Source organism: Lutra lutra, chromosome 14 (genome assembly GCF_902655055.1).
Source record: "Lutra lutra chromosome 14, mLutLut1.2, whole genome shotgun sequence".
Taxonomy (NCBI): Eukaryota; Metazoa; Chordata; class Mammalia; order Carnivora; family Mustelidae; genus Lutra; species Lutra lutra.
In genome coordinates, this window is record NC_062291.1 from 4,527,297 (window position 1) to 4,542,523 (window position 15,227).

At 57.8% G+C, this 15,227-nt stretch overlaps 1 protein-coding gene across 2 annotated transcripts in view; it reads right to left on the reverse strand.

The window, feature by feature from the left end:
* Positions 1-986: 986 nt before the first annotated feature.
* Positions 987-15,227, reverse strand: part of PCNX2 (pecanex 2) — a 280,264-nt gene continuing 266,023 nt past the window's right edge. For both annotated transcript variants that reach the window (XM_047702153.1, XM_047702152.1), the window contains exons 29-34: positions 13,000-13,144; positions 12,272-12,502; positions 11,496-11,770; positions 10,634-10,818; positions 3,245-3,693; positions 987-1,892 (exon numbers count right to left, since the gene is read on the reverse strand). In XM_047702153.1, the coding sequence (XP_047558109.1) occupies positions 1,719-1,892; positions 3,245-3,693; positions 10,634-10,818; positions 11,496-11,770; positions 12,272-12,502; positions 13,000-13,144 (1,459 nt within the window). In that variant the 3' untranslated portion in view covers positions 987-1,718. The remainder of the gene's footprint in view (positions 1,893-3,244; positions 3,694-10,633; positions 10,819-11,495; positions 11,771-12,271; positions 12,503-12,999; positions 13,145-15,227) is intronic.

Genomic DNA, 15,227 nt, shown 5'->3' on the forward strand with positions numbered 1-15,227 from the left:
ACACCGGACTGGCTGAAGATCAGGTTAACGAGCGTGTGCGTGCGTGCGTGCATGTGCGTGCGTGCGTGCGTGGGGGGGGGGCGCCTGCGTGGCTCAGTCGGTTTAATGTCCGACTCTTGGCTTCAAATGGGGTCATGACCTTGTGATCGTGGGAGGGAGCCCCGAGTTGGACTCCCCGCTCAGCGTGAGTCTGCTTCCCCACCACGTGCGCATGCGCCCCCTTGTCCCAGTTTTCCAGCCGTCAGGAGATCCACATTCTGCAGCACAAGGTGGCTTTCTGGGGTTCTTACTGCCGGATGCCCACCGGGGTGGTCGGCCCACAAGAGGCCGACTTAATTCAAGGAGATGCCCTTTGTGGGGAGGCCGTGCCCACAGCTCAGGACCAGCCATTTAGTCCTTCGGGCTTGGCTGTGATTGCCCAAGAGGATTTCAGGGACTGCCCGCCAAGTTTGGTCTGGCTGACTTCGAGAAGTGCAGTGAGGTGCCAGCAGCCTCTCATTGGAGACGCCTGCATTTCAGTCAGTAACCAACTTTGCATCTCTGGGGCTGGCTGGTTTGAGAATAATGCACAGTGTCTCTGATTACACAGACACCTGTTACTATTAGTTGGCAATTCTTATTTTGGGGGAAAAAGATTACCATCTGCTTCCAGGGGGTAAGAAATTCTCTGCCATGCCCTCCCCTAGTCCCCACACTTCAAATCATAGATACCTTGAAGAAATATCTCCAAAATGACTATTTCTATGATCCTATTTCTATGATTTCTATGAACCATCCCCAGAAGGACTGGTTCACCAGGTCAGTGATGCTATTCTTCACAGATTGTGTTTCAGGACCCCTTCACCCTCCCGTACATCCACAAGGAGTCGGGTTTCTGCTTTCCCCAGGTTCCACTTGGGGAAGGTCCCAGAATTTGCCCGAACACCGTTCTCCCAGTAGGGATGCAGCAGAGCTCACACAACCGGACACAGCAGTAACTGTAAACATTTTAATTCCAAAAACACAGGTGTGTGTGTGTTCTGTGACATGGGAAGGATGGCTTGGCTTGGAAAACAAGTGAACATTCCTGCGAGTGGACAGGTGCGCCGGGCAGCACAGGCCCGGCTCGTGGGAAACCGCGTGAGTGCGGTCAAGCGTCCTGTGAGTCTGGACGGCTTTCCGTGCTCCCGCAGGCCTCGATGTCCGCACTCGGGTCACTAGTATCGCTGGGTCTTGCGCGGGATACTTTAGACATGACTGCATGCACTACCACGCTTCAGCAAAGCTGGTTTGTACTTAACATCTGCGTAAACGTGGTGGAAAAGGTGATGTTTTCTCTGTGCAGAGATGGAGCCCTACCGCGTCTGACCGGCACCTGGCAGGACGCGTGCTGCTGTCTGTTTCTCGAACGTGGTTAATGGGAATGTATGAAACGCCCATCGGTTCACATGCAGTTGTCGTATGTTCTGCAGGGCAGGAAAGGGACAGGCGCTCTACTTAGCCTAGCTGTTTTCGGAGATTACATGGCTGTCGTTAGAACGTTCAAAGTCTGGGAGTTGTGCATGCCCCGCCCGAGAGCTCGGGGCAGCTTGGAGCGTCGTCAGGGTGCGGGGAGGGAGCTGTGCTGTCAAGTGTTGTATCGTCGTGGGAGATTTCCTGTGCGAACCTGAGGTACAGTCGCTCTGCTCTCTAGAGCGGCGCTCATGGCTGCAGAGCCGGGCCTCCGGCCAGCACCGTCCCTACTGCTCGTCGGAAGCGCTCTGCTGGGAGGCTGTGTCATCCAGGCCCATGTCCTCCTGGCTGGCTCTCCTGCACAGCAGCTCCCCGTTCTCTGCCATGGCCCCAGCCGGATGGCAGTCATGATGCTGCCCCTGCTCGGTGGCCTCGGTGGCCTCACACGGCTCGGAGAAGTGCTGGAGAGAAAGGAGAGGCAGCAAACATGTAAGGGCGCTTCTGACCACAGCCCACTGCTGCAGGGGCTGACCTACCCTGCCCGCAGGGCAGGGGACTGAGGGCAGGGGTGGGGGCCCGAGAGGTTGGCTTCCACCGAAAGGAAGGAAGCCATGGGTCTGCCATGCCGGGGTGGGTTGGGGGCTCTGAACATGGGGACTTTCCCCCTGGTGATGTGGACGTGCTGGGCACACGGGCCCTCGGGTAAGAGGTCACTGTGTGTCTAGGCATCCTGGTGCCCAAACAGTAATGCCGGTGCCCAGAGTGCCAGGTACCCTATTGTCCTGCAGGAAAGAGGGAGCAAGAACGTGCCAGAATCCCAGAAGCACACCCACAGATAGTATCTTAAACGGATTGGGCAGGTAGCAGAAAAGTGTGATTTTGTAGGTTTTTTCTGAGGAAATGGAATCACAGAGGGAAGTTTGTTTAGACATGCCGTGACCTAACTAGACCTAGTTAAAGCTCTGGAAGTCAGCAGCTTCCCTTGATTGCTCTTGGCCCCTGCCTGTGGGCCTCCCCCGTGGGTGTGGCCCCATCATCCACGTCCACCTAACCAACCGTGAACCGAAGCTGGGCAGGCGGTGACCCTCGTGCTCTGTAAAGAGCATGAGTCTCTGGTCGGAGAAGGTATGAGCACGCAGAAGGGGCACACGAGACCTCCAGTGTGACACCCGGGTCTGCCTGGGGCGTTCTGTTCTCCCTCCTGACCGCAGAATGGAAGGCAAGTGCTGGGGGTCTATTTCCTTCCTCCCCGCTCTCCGCCGACAAAGCTCCAGGGTGAGCTGACCTCAGCTGGCGTGGACTCTGCGCAAGTGCCCGTGTCGTTAGGGGAGTCCCTCAACCTCTCTTTTCCTGATGTTTGCATACGTGGAAGTGGAAGCCCCCTGGGCAGCTGGGAAGTGAGATCCAGCATTCGGAATCAGTGGGGGTCTAACTGCAGTGCTGGCGTGTCCTCTCCTCTCCCTGGGGCCCGAGTGATGTGAAAAGAGGCTGAAGTAGGACACGCCGCACTGTGGATGTGGGAGCACATGCCCGCTCCCCTCCCCGGTTCAGGGCTCAGGATAACTGGTCTGCGGAGCACAGGCTTCGGGCCCCCTTTAGTGCCGCTCGCCGTGACCTTATCACCTATAGGACGTGTGCTGTGGGTCTTGTCTGCCTTTGAGCACGGCCAGAACATCTCCTGTCTAGCACTGCCCGGCACCTGTCACTCTGGGAACCCCGTGGATGGGGTGATGGGAGTCTACAGGCAGCTGGATGGGGGGCATCAGGCCAGGAACCCGCACGCCTGCCCTGGCCGGTGGGCTGAACTCCTTACCCGTGTGGTCTGGCTGGCAGCCCTGGCCGAGGGGCCTATGACGATGTTGACGCTGCTGGATGACTGGGTGTCACTGGTGTTGCCCCCTTCCGCAGCAGAGAGTCCAGAAATGACCAGGGCACTCGAGAAGCTCCTCTTGCCGAACAGGAAGCTCAGGGTAGAGCTGGTGGACGAGCCCAGGCTGGACCGGATCAGCGCCTCGGCCCGCTCTCGGACGCTCAGGTGGCCCGTGGTGGTGACGGGTGGGGGCTGTGAGTGCAGGGACGCGGCCGAGGTGTGTAGGGAGAGCCGGCTGCCCGAGAGCCTCTGGGCCAACTCATGGACCGACGTGGATGTCTGCAGGAAGGCCTGGTGGCTTTCTACGATTGGGCCGGATGAGCTCAGCGTGGCTGGCCTTTGGCTTAAGGCTGCATGGGCCTGGACAGACTGACTCCTGCCTTTCCTCCTGCCTTTAAAAGAAAGCAGAACAGGTTGCCAGAGCACAGGGGCTTACCTGCGCCAAGGTCCATGCGGCGGGGCAACAGCCTGGACCCCAGGTGCCCAAGTTGGTCCACTATTGTCAGGGCCAGGATGGCCCCATGGGGGCCCCTGAGAATGGAAGGACTTGATCCCAGGGCACCCAGCAGTCCAAGGGCGTGTGGGAAGCGCTGCCACAGGGAGCCCAGACTTTGGACCCTGTATGCATGCGATCGGCAATATAAAGGAAAAACACGCAGGCTCTTACCATTTTTAGTCGCCTTAAAAAGGTAAGAGGGGATGGGCTGAGCCACATGCCAGTTGAACCTTTGTTTTCTGCCAAAGTTTTTCTTAAAATCAAGGTCTTAAAGTAAGAAGCCCTCACACAGGCCCCTCACAGACGTGTCTGGCCAGGCCCAGGCCTGTGCCGACACGCGCCCCGGCCCCCTCTTGCCAGCCACCGCTCCCCGCAGGGCCCCTCCTGTCCCCAGCCCATGTCCAGGCTTGTCGAGACAGAAGGGTTTGGGCTGCCCCAAGGACTCAGTCCTGCCCATATCTCGGGGAGAAGGAGCCTGCCCATGCAGCTTTATAGAGAAGCAGGGGGAGGAAAGCGTGTGCTCGTGACTTAAGCCTCAGGAATCACTGGGCGCTAATGTCCAGCTGTCACTTTGAAGGGAGCGGTCAATGAGGTCACAGTTCTACCAGCTGCCTTATCCACGTCTCCCGAAGCTTCTACAGTTAGGCAGGCAATCGATAAGAACAGAAGTGAACAGGTGGGCTCCCCTGAGATCTGTGCCATGCATTTTCTTACGTTAAGCCTCACCCTATAGGACTGATTGTGCACCTGGTGATTCCAGTATACTTATGTGTGTCTAGAGGAGTGACACACAAGTCACTCTTGGAGGTCACACAAGTGACCTCCAAGCGGCTTCTTAGCGGGAAGGGCCCTCTGCCTCACTTGGACATTAGTGCGGTGTGGACACTGGGATGGCGGGGTGCCTGTTCCCCACAGGGGTCCCCACCCAGTCTCTCCTGCCTCCTGCCCACTGGCCGGGACCACAGTGTGTTGGGAGGACACCCCCCATGGTGCGGCTCACAGCCCCGCAGGATGAGTGTGGGCAGCCCGGGGCACGCAGGCTCTCCCAGGGAGCGGGGGCACATCTGGCCGATCCCTGCGGCAGAGCTGAGTGAGTTACTCTTACGGAGGGAAAACCAGGGAGAAAAGGGACCCTGACGGTCAGAACTAGCAGAGCCCGTGGTCTGTTAGTCTGTTCAGTCTGACAGGGCTGAGCATCTGTGCGTGATTTCCCCGGTCCCGCTGACCACTGTCCAGAAATACTCCACATCTACCCGCAAGTCCGTGCTTTCGATGCTGGATCGCAGACCACCCGTACCTGGTCGGGGAGCTTCCCAGCTAATTCCAGGAACAAGGGGACAAAGACCCACCTACGAGTCAGAGGGGAATGGTCTATGCTCGAGGCAAGACATCTCCTTGCTTCAGACTTTTTTGTTCTCTCTGTTGTTACTGTGGCTCTTGATGTTTTCTGAATTAATTTTGCAAGTGGAACAAGTAAGCAAACCATGCAGGGGCACGTGTGCTGCCCAGGACCATCATCTGATCATTAACTTCCTTTGCCAATTACATCAGTATCAGATCATGAATGTTTCCCCGGAAAACCTCCTCAGAACCTGGGTTTTGAAATAACCAGACAAATTCTCTCTCGTGGTTCATTAGCCGGCGCCATTCTCTCATCTCGGCTGGTTTACTGGAAGGTGGTGGCTCACGTCCTCGCAGCTGAAGGCTAGAGTCTTCCTCGCCAGTCTGGGATTCAGACTAGCTGGGAATTCCTGACTGCCTTCCGCAAGGAGGTCACCAGCCTCCCCCACGGGGACCAGTCCCTCCCAGCTGGGACGTCTACTTCGTAGCGAGGCAAGAAGACGGCAGGCTGTTGGGCCAAAGTTGAGGCTGCATGGGGAGTGCCGGGCACGGCAGGGTCAGCAGACGCACAGGGTGGGGGGCTGGGGACAGGGCTCCTGCCTGAGCGGACCCCAGGCCTCTGGGAGTCTGGCAAGGGCCCAGGATGGGGACACTCGGCTGGGAACTGATGGAGGGAGCAGTTGGGTCCTCAGGTACGGAGCTGAGCCTGGACACCATGAAACAAGATCCTTTCTTCGAATTTGGTTCACAGTCATGCTTCAGACTGTTCCATCACTGCTACTTGGCTCGGCTTCTCGGTCGTGCCCTTTCAGAGAGTACGGCCCCCACCTAGACCCCGGGGCCTCCCTCCCGCACGGCGCTTAGCACGTGGTGGTCACTGCTTTGTGCCGGTGTGTGGTACAGGCCACCGCCCTCCCAGCCCCCTTGAAGTGACGATGACTGCATCATCCCCACAGGCTCGGCACACCGATTGGCAGTAAGGGACAGCAGGGAGCAATCTGCAAAACTGACTTATCCTTGGCCATTAGAATCATTTGGAAAGATTAGAAAATGCTGTGCCCGAGAGGCTGAAACCCCGGATGTGCACCTGGAGGCTGCCCCAGGCCCTCACTGCATGGGAGGGTGTCCTCTGGGAGGGAAGCTGGACAGGGATTCCCCTGTTGTTCCAGGGGACAGAGAGATCCGGGCGCAGAAGTCCCCAACCCTTGACTGGCAAACAGCCTAACGGCTGTCGTCGCACTGCCTGGGCAGGCTCCCGACTCCTCTCTGGGAGCTGCGCTCTCCACTGCTATGGGTGCAGGAGGGTAAGGAAGCCAGAGCAGCCACAGCCCCCCGGGAGGACCCTTGGGGACTGGGGAATGGAGAAATGCTGGCCTGCTGGGAACGGCGGCTGGGTGGCTTTCCACCACTGGCTGCACCTCGTGGAATGATCGCAGCAGCAGGTCGGAGCCCCCGAGGGCAGGGCCAGCCAGCCAGGTGGGGCTGCCCCTCCCCGAGGGCAGCTCCTTCTCCGAGCCTCCTGTCCCTGCGACCCCGGGGCTACTGCACACACGGCCTCAGAATGGAAAACGCTGTGCCCTGAGCCATCTCTGAGCCAGAAGCCTTCCCTGAGTGCCCATGCCATCGGCCAAGGAGGAGGTGGGTAGAAGGGGTCCCGGCCAGTCCTCGGAGGCCCAGCTGGGTGTGGCTTCCCCCCCACACCGTGGGCACTTCCCGGTCCTTGCTGTTTACCAGGTGCTAAGCGAACACAGCACGGGAGCTTCAGGAAGTTCTCAACATCCTGTGCTTTGGTGCTCCGGGTCCTGGGACTCCGACATGCTGCTTATAAGATAGCACGTGTTTCTAACTGCTGAGGGATGGGGAGAGGAGTCGAGGGTCCCATCCCTGTACTACCCACAGGGAGCGTGCAGGTACAAAGAACCTCATGGGAAGGTGCAGAGATCCCTGTATGGCTTTAACCATGGTGGTAGGAAAAAGAAGTTGACATTGAACTTTTCCAGGGGGCAGGAGGGACAGAAAGGTGTCTGCATCTTGAGTAGGAGAGATTGGTTGTCCCCTCTTATGTACCCATTTTGGGCCTTCCTAGATTTCTTTCGGGGGATCTGCTACGCCAGTATGTCTCCAGATTTCCCTGTATCAGCCAGAGCTCATTTGGGGAGGGGGTTAAGGGGTGATCCCTGCCATTTCTTGTCTGGGACCCAGGACCCCCAGCTTCCCTCAGTTCCTTGGGCCCCCTTGGGGATGCTAATCCAAATGGTTGGGAAGAGTGGCCCCTTGCACAACTTGGACCTTTCCACAGACTAGCTGGGGACCCTGGTTGCCTCCAGAGCCACAGCCTGGATGCCCTGGGGGTGGCAGCAGCCTGCGGGAGACCAGGGATCTGGTCCTCAGCTGCCCTGTGGGGTCCCCCTTCTTCCCAGGACTGTGCCAGCCCTGTGGGGCCAGGGGCATGTCCCCAAGGCATCACCAGGAGTGTGTCCACAACAATGTTTCCTGGAGAACTTCCGAAAAATGTGAAGCTGGGCCCTGGTGGGATTCTGACGGGGCCTTGGGGCACCAAGGACGAGCCAACAGGATCTGCAGCTCCCGGTGCTGCTGCTCAGGGCTGTGAAGAGCAGATGCCGCCTACAGCTGAGGTCCCGCTTGGGAAGAGGACTCCGTCTAGCCCTAAGGGAAGCCTCAGTGAGTGGCAGAATTCAGCTGTCAGAGTTTAGGGTAGGGGGAGGGGACCACCCTGCTGAGCACAGGGCCACCGCAGACCTGAGCGGCCACCTAGCCGCCACTTCAGAGGGCCCCCCTCAGGTCCTCCTCCCGCCCGCCTCCCCCCACAGGACCAGGGAGCCGTAGAAACAACAGACAAGCTGACCCCGCTCCCACGCGTTCCCACTGAGAGTCCTTGCCAGCCTGGGGACAGGACAAGCTCGGGCCTGGCAGGGACCCTGCCCGAGGCACAGATGGAGAGCTGGGCCAGGTGCAGGATGGTGGCTCCATCGGCTCGATCCTGGGCTTGGGGACAAGGGCAGTGCTCAATGAGGGGACGCAACGTCCCTGGGGCAACGTCCGTGCGCGGTGGCTAGGATGGCAGGTTCTGGGCTCATCTCACCTGGGTCTGTCTGAATCCGGCTGCTGGGTGACTGCACAGTGACTTCTCTGTGCCCGTCTCCTCAGCGGCAAGATGAGGACAGGGAGGGCTTCTCTCTTTGGGTCACGGGGAGGACCAGTGACCCTGCACTTGGAAAGCACACAGGATGGCACTGGACAGTTGTGAGGGCTGGGGCTGGGGGGCTGTTACTACTATGCTTTGTCACTGCTGCAGGGGTGGGCCTGTGGGCAGGTGCACAGCAGGAGGGGACAACAGCAAGCCAGGTGACTTCAAAACCACTGGTGTTTGGCCGTGGGCTCTGTCAAGCCCCTGAACAGGACGACAGCGGGTCTCAGAGCCTGAAGCGGACTTGGGCTGCAGGTGGGGACTGACGGTCACACGGGCTGGGAGCCCAAGGCCTGTGGGTGATGTCCCTGGCCCGCCTTGGTACCTTGTAGAGCAGAGAAAGCCAGGAGTGACCTTGGTAGGAGCAGTTCTAAGAACCAGTGATTACAAACTAAGTAGGATCTGGAGGATCCTACTCCAGCGTCTGCCACAAAAATCTGCTGTGTTCCCAGATGCAGGCCTCTGGCTGGGAATGGGAAGCAGAGTCACTCCCCAGGGTGTCCGGGTCCTGGGCGGAGGGAAGAACACTAACGTCTGCCTGGCCAAGCAGCAGTGGCACTTTCTACTCGTGGAAAAGGGAAGAGGCGTCTCACGGGGTCCCAGGCTCGTCCGGCGCAGCCACCTCCATCTCTTCGAGAGCTCGGGCGCCTCCGACCAATCCCACCCTCCACCCCCGACTCTAGACTTTCTCTGGTGCAGACAAGTCACCTGGACAGACGTGCCAGTCTCCATTTGGAAGCCACCTTGCATTTTCCCATCTGGAAAATCGCTTCAGTGATTCTGAAACCTAACATTGCTCATGCCACAAAACACGTGCTAACAAAGCAGGAAGATGGTCCCCGCGAGGGGGCCTCGGGCTGGCAGGGGCTCTGCCCCGTGCTCAAGGCAGGTGGCTCCAGGAAGGAGCAGCTGACAGCAAGCGCTCTGCCCCGCTGCCCGTCTCCCTGTCTCCCTCTCTCCTTGCCTTCTTCTTTCCTCCCTCTCTAGCTCCCGTATATCCATCGCTCGGTCTCATCTTGCCGTCTGTCCATTAGTCATCTGTGTCTCTATCTCCCTATGTATCTGTATTATTCTACCATCTGTCTGTTTGTCTTTATCTTTCTATCTATCTGCCCTTCTGTCTATCATCTATCTACTGTCTTGCCCGTGTTTTATGTAAATCCTGTTGCAATGAAATCCTCACCCTTGTCGGGGCATTTCCAGGAGGCGGGGACTGTTCCCTGCTAACTCGCTGGGTGCAGAGTTGGCCTATGGGACAGGCACACAGAGACACTTAACAAAGGCTTCTGGATGGTGAGGAAGCACAAAGGCCAGAAGACCAAATCCCTCCCAAGTTGTGAAAGGCAAAGCCCAGCGCCGAGGTGCTGGCAGGAACCAGGACAGAGCACCTGCTTCTCCAGCGTCCATCCACCTGGTATGTCCTCTACGAGCCCTCAGTGCCCCCTTTCCAAACCCACCGCTCCCCCAGTGGCACGGGTTCCAGAACCTCTTCCGTCTGGTTGAGCCTAACTAGGTGGGCAGGAGTTGAAAAGCGGTTTTAGACTTTAAACTCATCCCAGACTTGGACCAGTGTGCCGCCTCTATCCCGTGTGCTGGTGCCCCACCCCCTCTGTTATGCTCTGAATGTCCGGTGTACAGGGGGAGGTGGGAGCCAGAGAGAAGCGGGAATGGGGGAGCAGGAGTCCTGTCCACACCCCACAGATTCAGAGAGGGACGAGCCATTCTGGAGGGTGCGCACAGCAGGCTGGATCGGTAGCTACAGATCCGCCAGACACAGAAGACACACGATCCAGTGGCCACCGGACGAGAGAGATGTAGGAGGGGAGGGCGTTGCCAGTGGACAGATGGACAGATGGCTGGCTAGGGTAACAGACAAGAGAAGGATAAAGGATAAAACCACAGTCTAGGGCACCTGGGTGGCTCAGTGGGTTAAGCCTCTGCCTTTGGCTCAGCTCATGATCTCAGGGTCCTGGGATCGAGCCCCGCATCGGGCTCTCTGCTCAGTGGGGACCCTGCTCCCCGCCCCTCTGCCTGCCTCTCTGCCTACTTGTGATCTCTCCCTCTGTCAAATAAATAAATAAAATCTTTAAAAATAAATAAATAAAAACCACAGTCTAAGAGTTTTTTTGCAAGTAGCGTCAGTAAATTTGGGGCATCCTTTGGCCCAATCCTGATCCTTTTTGTAAGAAGGAGCCGTTATGCATTAGGAGGACAGCATCACCCGTGACATTGGTCACTAGGACCCAAGGAGGTTTGATCAGTACCTATGAGGCCCTGCTGCACCCACCTGTCTTCTGTGTCCCTTCGCGGGGCGACCAGTGGCAGGTCCCATCTTTTCTGGGCTGTTCCGTGCTGCTCTCCTGGCTCTCGCCACCGGGAGCGCGGCCGCTGCCTGCAGAGGGGGCAGCCCTCCCGTCCGCGTCTTCAATGTTACCAGTACCTGGCTGGCCGGAATCACAGCCCTTCCGCACCCTGTGAGGGGAGAGGGGCCTTAAGCACTCTCTGCGGACAGTTCTGCCCCCTCCTGTGCCCCAACTGCACCCATGTCGAGGTCAGGGTGGGAGACCATACTCCACGGGTGAGCAGTGCGCCGGGGAGGCGTGCGGGGGCGCTCCTGCTCCCAGACACAAGTGCCCTGGGATGAGTGAGCCACAGCCCTGCCCTTCCGGAAGCACCCCAGGCTCTGAGGCCTGAGCTAAGCCGCTCGGCCACCCTCCGGCCACCCCTCCTCGAATCCGATCCGGCTCATCAGAGACCTTCTTACGAGCAGGCAGAGGGCTCATGGGATGAGAGCCGCATGCTATGGGGGCGGGGGCTCAGGCCGGGTCTCCCTGACAGCTGTGCTCTGTGACCCCCAGCGACCCACAGCCTCGGCTGCTCTGCAGGAACACGAGCTAGACCCCAGCCCTGGCAAGCGTGAGGAACAGTCGCATCCGTGTGAGTTTGCCGGGTATGAGTTTCCCACCATCTGAAACCGCTTGCGGAAACAAATGATCTGCTGGGCCGCTGGGGGACAGCAGTTTTCATCGTACGTGGAAATGCTGGTCAACAGTGAAACTCTAACCAGAAGTCGGGGAGCTCTGCATACCACACCCCTCCGGGACCCCCTCCCCAACATCTGGATGAAGGCCTGGGTGGGAAAGACCTACCTTAGCCACTTGGTCAGGAACCACGTCCTGATGCTGTCCAGAGGGACCGGGCCGCTCCAGACACTCTGCAGCTGCCTGTGGGTCCCGAGGTAGGACGTGGTCAGTGGGGACACGTACATGGGGTACCCCAGAGGCTGGTCACAGGAGGAATTGATCAAGTTTCGGAGGACCTGCTTGTTGTTCTGGATGCTTCCACGCTCTGGGTTGCGGTTCCGAAGGAATATGAGCTCTTGCTGCTGTCCGGCCCAGAGGCCGCGGACACATTCTTTGTTAACCTGCGGGTTGGGGAAGGAACAGGGAGGACAGTGGATGATGGCGCGTGTTTTCAGTTCACTGGTTTTACGCTCCAGACCGTGAGCAGGGCTGCGGGCCAGAACATCGGGGACCACACCTCTCGGGCCTGAAGCTGTTTGCACGGTCAGGCCGGAGGAGCGGTCCTAGAAGATGGGGGTCCCGCCACTTCCATGGGGAAATGGGGTGAAGAGAAAGCTGTTGTTTCGGTCCAGCGGTTGGAAGTGATACAAAGAGAAGAAATACTGGATAGAAAGCCTTCGGGTCCAGGACTAGGCTACTAGAGATCTGGAAGTTTGGAGAACTAGAAACTGTTTACAAGTAAGCCAGATCCTGACCCTCATCTACATGGGCATCTGCCAGGACTTCTGCCCAAACCCCATGAATGACCCTGGCCTCCCGGCCCACCTCTGCTCCTCTAAGACCATGTTCCTGCACCAGAGGCCGGTGCAGGGACGCGAGCACCAGTGCCAACCGGCAGGTACCTTGATGACCTTGAAGCTCAGGAAGCCCCTGTGGAGCATGATGACCTTGTACTCGTCCGTGCCCTCATCCACCACGTGCCGCAGGGTGAGCAGCTCCTCCTTGTTGGACAGCACGGCACCCCTCCAGGCCGGGTCACCCTCATGGCAGATCACGACTTTCTTCTCGAAGGACTGGATGGCCTCATAGAGGACCCCTGGGTCTTCATACTCGTCGGGGCAGGTGAACTGGTCCTGGGGGGGAAGAAGTCTGACTGCGGGCTCAGTGTGGACCAGAGAGCTGACTGCGGTGACGGCGGGGGGGCGGGGTGGGTGGCAGAGGTGAGTGTCTAGACAGCGACCAGCTGATGACCCCAAGAGCCTAGCCCACGTCTGTGTGGACTGTCTTCCCACACTCCTCCCGCATCCCGAGTGGGAGGAGAACATGCCCAAGGAAACAGCTTTGTGGCTTGGGCTCAGGGACCTGAGAGGTCATTTTCTCTGGCAAGTACCTTTTCTGTCCTAGCGGAGTATCACCGCCTCCTAGCCACTCTCAAGGACCAGTGGCCACTGGCTGATGTCAAGGATACCTGGGTGGCCTCGGTGTTTAGTTTCCAAGTGACACACCCACTCACATAGGTCATGCCGTGAAAAGGGACCTACCTGAAAGGTCTTGTTTGCCCCTTGAGAAAGGATTTTTCAAAAAATTCTTTTTAAAAAATGGATTTTTATCTTTTAATTTTTTTTTTTACCTGGTGAAGCTTCAGGGACATCCTGATGGCTGGAGCGACGACCTTATGCAGAAGGTCCATGTCGGCAAAGACCCACTCGTCTCGTGCTGTGATCCTGAAGTCACCTTTGAAGAGGGCATGAAGGCCGTACAGGAAGGAATCCAGGCTGCAAAGCAGAGTCCGACTTACCATTCGCTCACCCTGAACCGCGTTCGGAAGCCTGCCCTTCGGAGCCAGATCTGAGGCACCCATCTGCGCTGTCAGGAATGACCTTCATGCTCTCAAAGGTGGACCGAGGCAGGGCCCACCCATGCCCGGCCAGAGCCCGAGTCCACACCTTCCCGACAGCCGGCGTCATAGCCAGCCTCAGTACCGTGGGAGCCCCCAAGCCCCTCGTGCTGAGCTCCAAGAGCGATGGTGCAGGTCCTGGTCACCGCGTCTCCGCGTGTGGGGGTCTGTTCCAGGACCCCCAGCAGAGCCCTCCTCGGTGGGGGGCCGGGGGGGGTACTGACAGGGCCCCCTGGGGACAGCCCAGAGCTTATGCTGTTCTCAGCATCCCTGGCAGGCTGCGTTACTCGTAATACAAACTGGATTCTACCCCGGCGTGGAAAGAAAATGAAACCCAGTGGGATCTCAGATGGGTCATCCGGACCCTCTGAGCATGTCCACTTCCCAGCCGCAGCCTTTGATGAACGGCTGTGGAAGAGGCATCATGGTGGAGGGGTTGTTTAAAATGAAAGACTGGGGGCGCCCGGGTGGCTCAGTGGGTTAAGCCTCTGCCTTCGGCTCAGGTCATGATCTCAGGGTCCTGGGATCGAGCCCCGCATCGGGCTCCCTGCTCAGCGGGGAGCCTGCTTCCTCCTCTCTCTCTGCCTGCCTCTCTGCCTACTTGTGATCTATCTGTCGAATAAATAAGAAAAATCTTTAAAAAAATAAAATAAAATAAAATGAATGACTGAAGGGTTTTCCGGGTTTTCACATTCCGGGGTCTTTCCTACCCTGCCTCCATTCCCTGCACATAATTGAGCACCGCCAGGATCTTGAACACGAGCGTCCTCCCAAGGGAAATCCTCCACAGTCTGGACGCTTTACAGTTGGGATGAAGGTCAGGAACCCGGGTTCGGGAAGGCAACGGATCCCATATAATGGGAACAGGAAGAGGGTTCTTCTTTATTTCTGCTGCTAGACTCCGTCCAACAGCCCTGGCCTCTCAGGTCCCTGAGCAGCAGTTAGGAGGCGAGTACGAGCAGCAGCAACCCTGATAGGGCTGAACCGGGACAGAATGAGCTGGAAAACGTGTGAGAAGCAGAGTGTCATAGGATGGCTGCTCACGAGGATTTAACGAGCTGGTTCACCGCATAAGACTTCCGATTCCGCGCAGCCCGTTAGACCTGCACGTCAGGGAAATCGCTCCACTGATTGCTATTTTAGCATTTCGTGGCAAAACGTACCACCATCATTAATTTCCTTCTGGAACTCTCTGGAGAGGAACGCCTAGGCTTCGAGTCAGAGCAGACTGTGGGAAACGGAAGCAGCTGAGGTCTAGGCAGGTGGGGCTCGGGGTGCTGCGGTCTGGCGGAGCCCAGAACTTTCCAGAAGGAGTTCCAGGAGATAGCCTTCCCAAAGGGCTCTCCCCTCATAGAACAAAGACTTCCTGGGCTGTGAGCTTTAGTGACCACCTGGGAGGCACCTAGGAGAGAGCTACAGGACAGCAGGGCCAGGCTGCAGAGGGCTAATGCCAGCAGTGGAAGCTGTCAGCTGAAAACGTACGAAAATGCCACCGTCGTCGGATGGGGGCTAAGCACTGTGAAGGAATAGCTAATTGGCAGAACATGGGCGAGCTGTTCTGGAAAGGGTTCAGAATGCCATGTTTCTTGCATACACAGGAAGACAAAACACTGCTCCAGACATAGGACGGGTTTGGTGGCAAAGGAACATTAAGGGACTTGATAGATACCCAGAGGAGCCTCTGCAGACCAGAGGGCAGACCAAGGAGTTCTGGGTGCCAGGCTCTCACGTGCTCAGCGCAGGTGTCCAAAGGCTGCTTACTCATCAGGAGGGAAAACTCCCCTTCCTCGGGAAGTCCCCCAGCAACACTTTACTTGTCATTTTGGGGGGAGAAAGTGACGCCATCGCACTTAATGCTCTTCTTTTGAAATAATTATTGGTGTAGGAAACAAAGCCTGAATTGGAATTCCCCTGGACTGGTGGTATCATCCCTATAACCTTAAAGGTAATGGCGTCCTGAA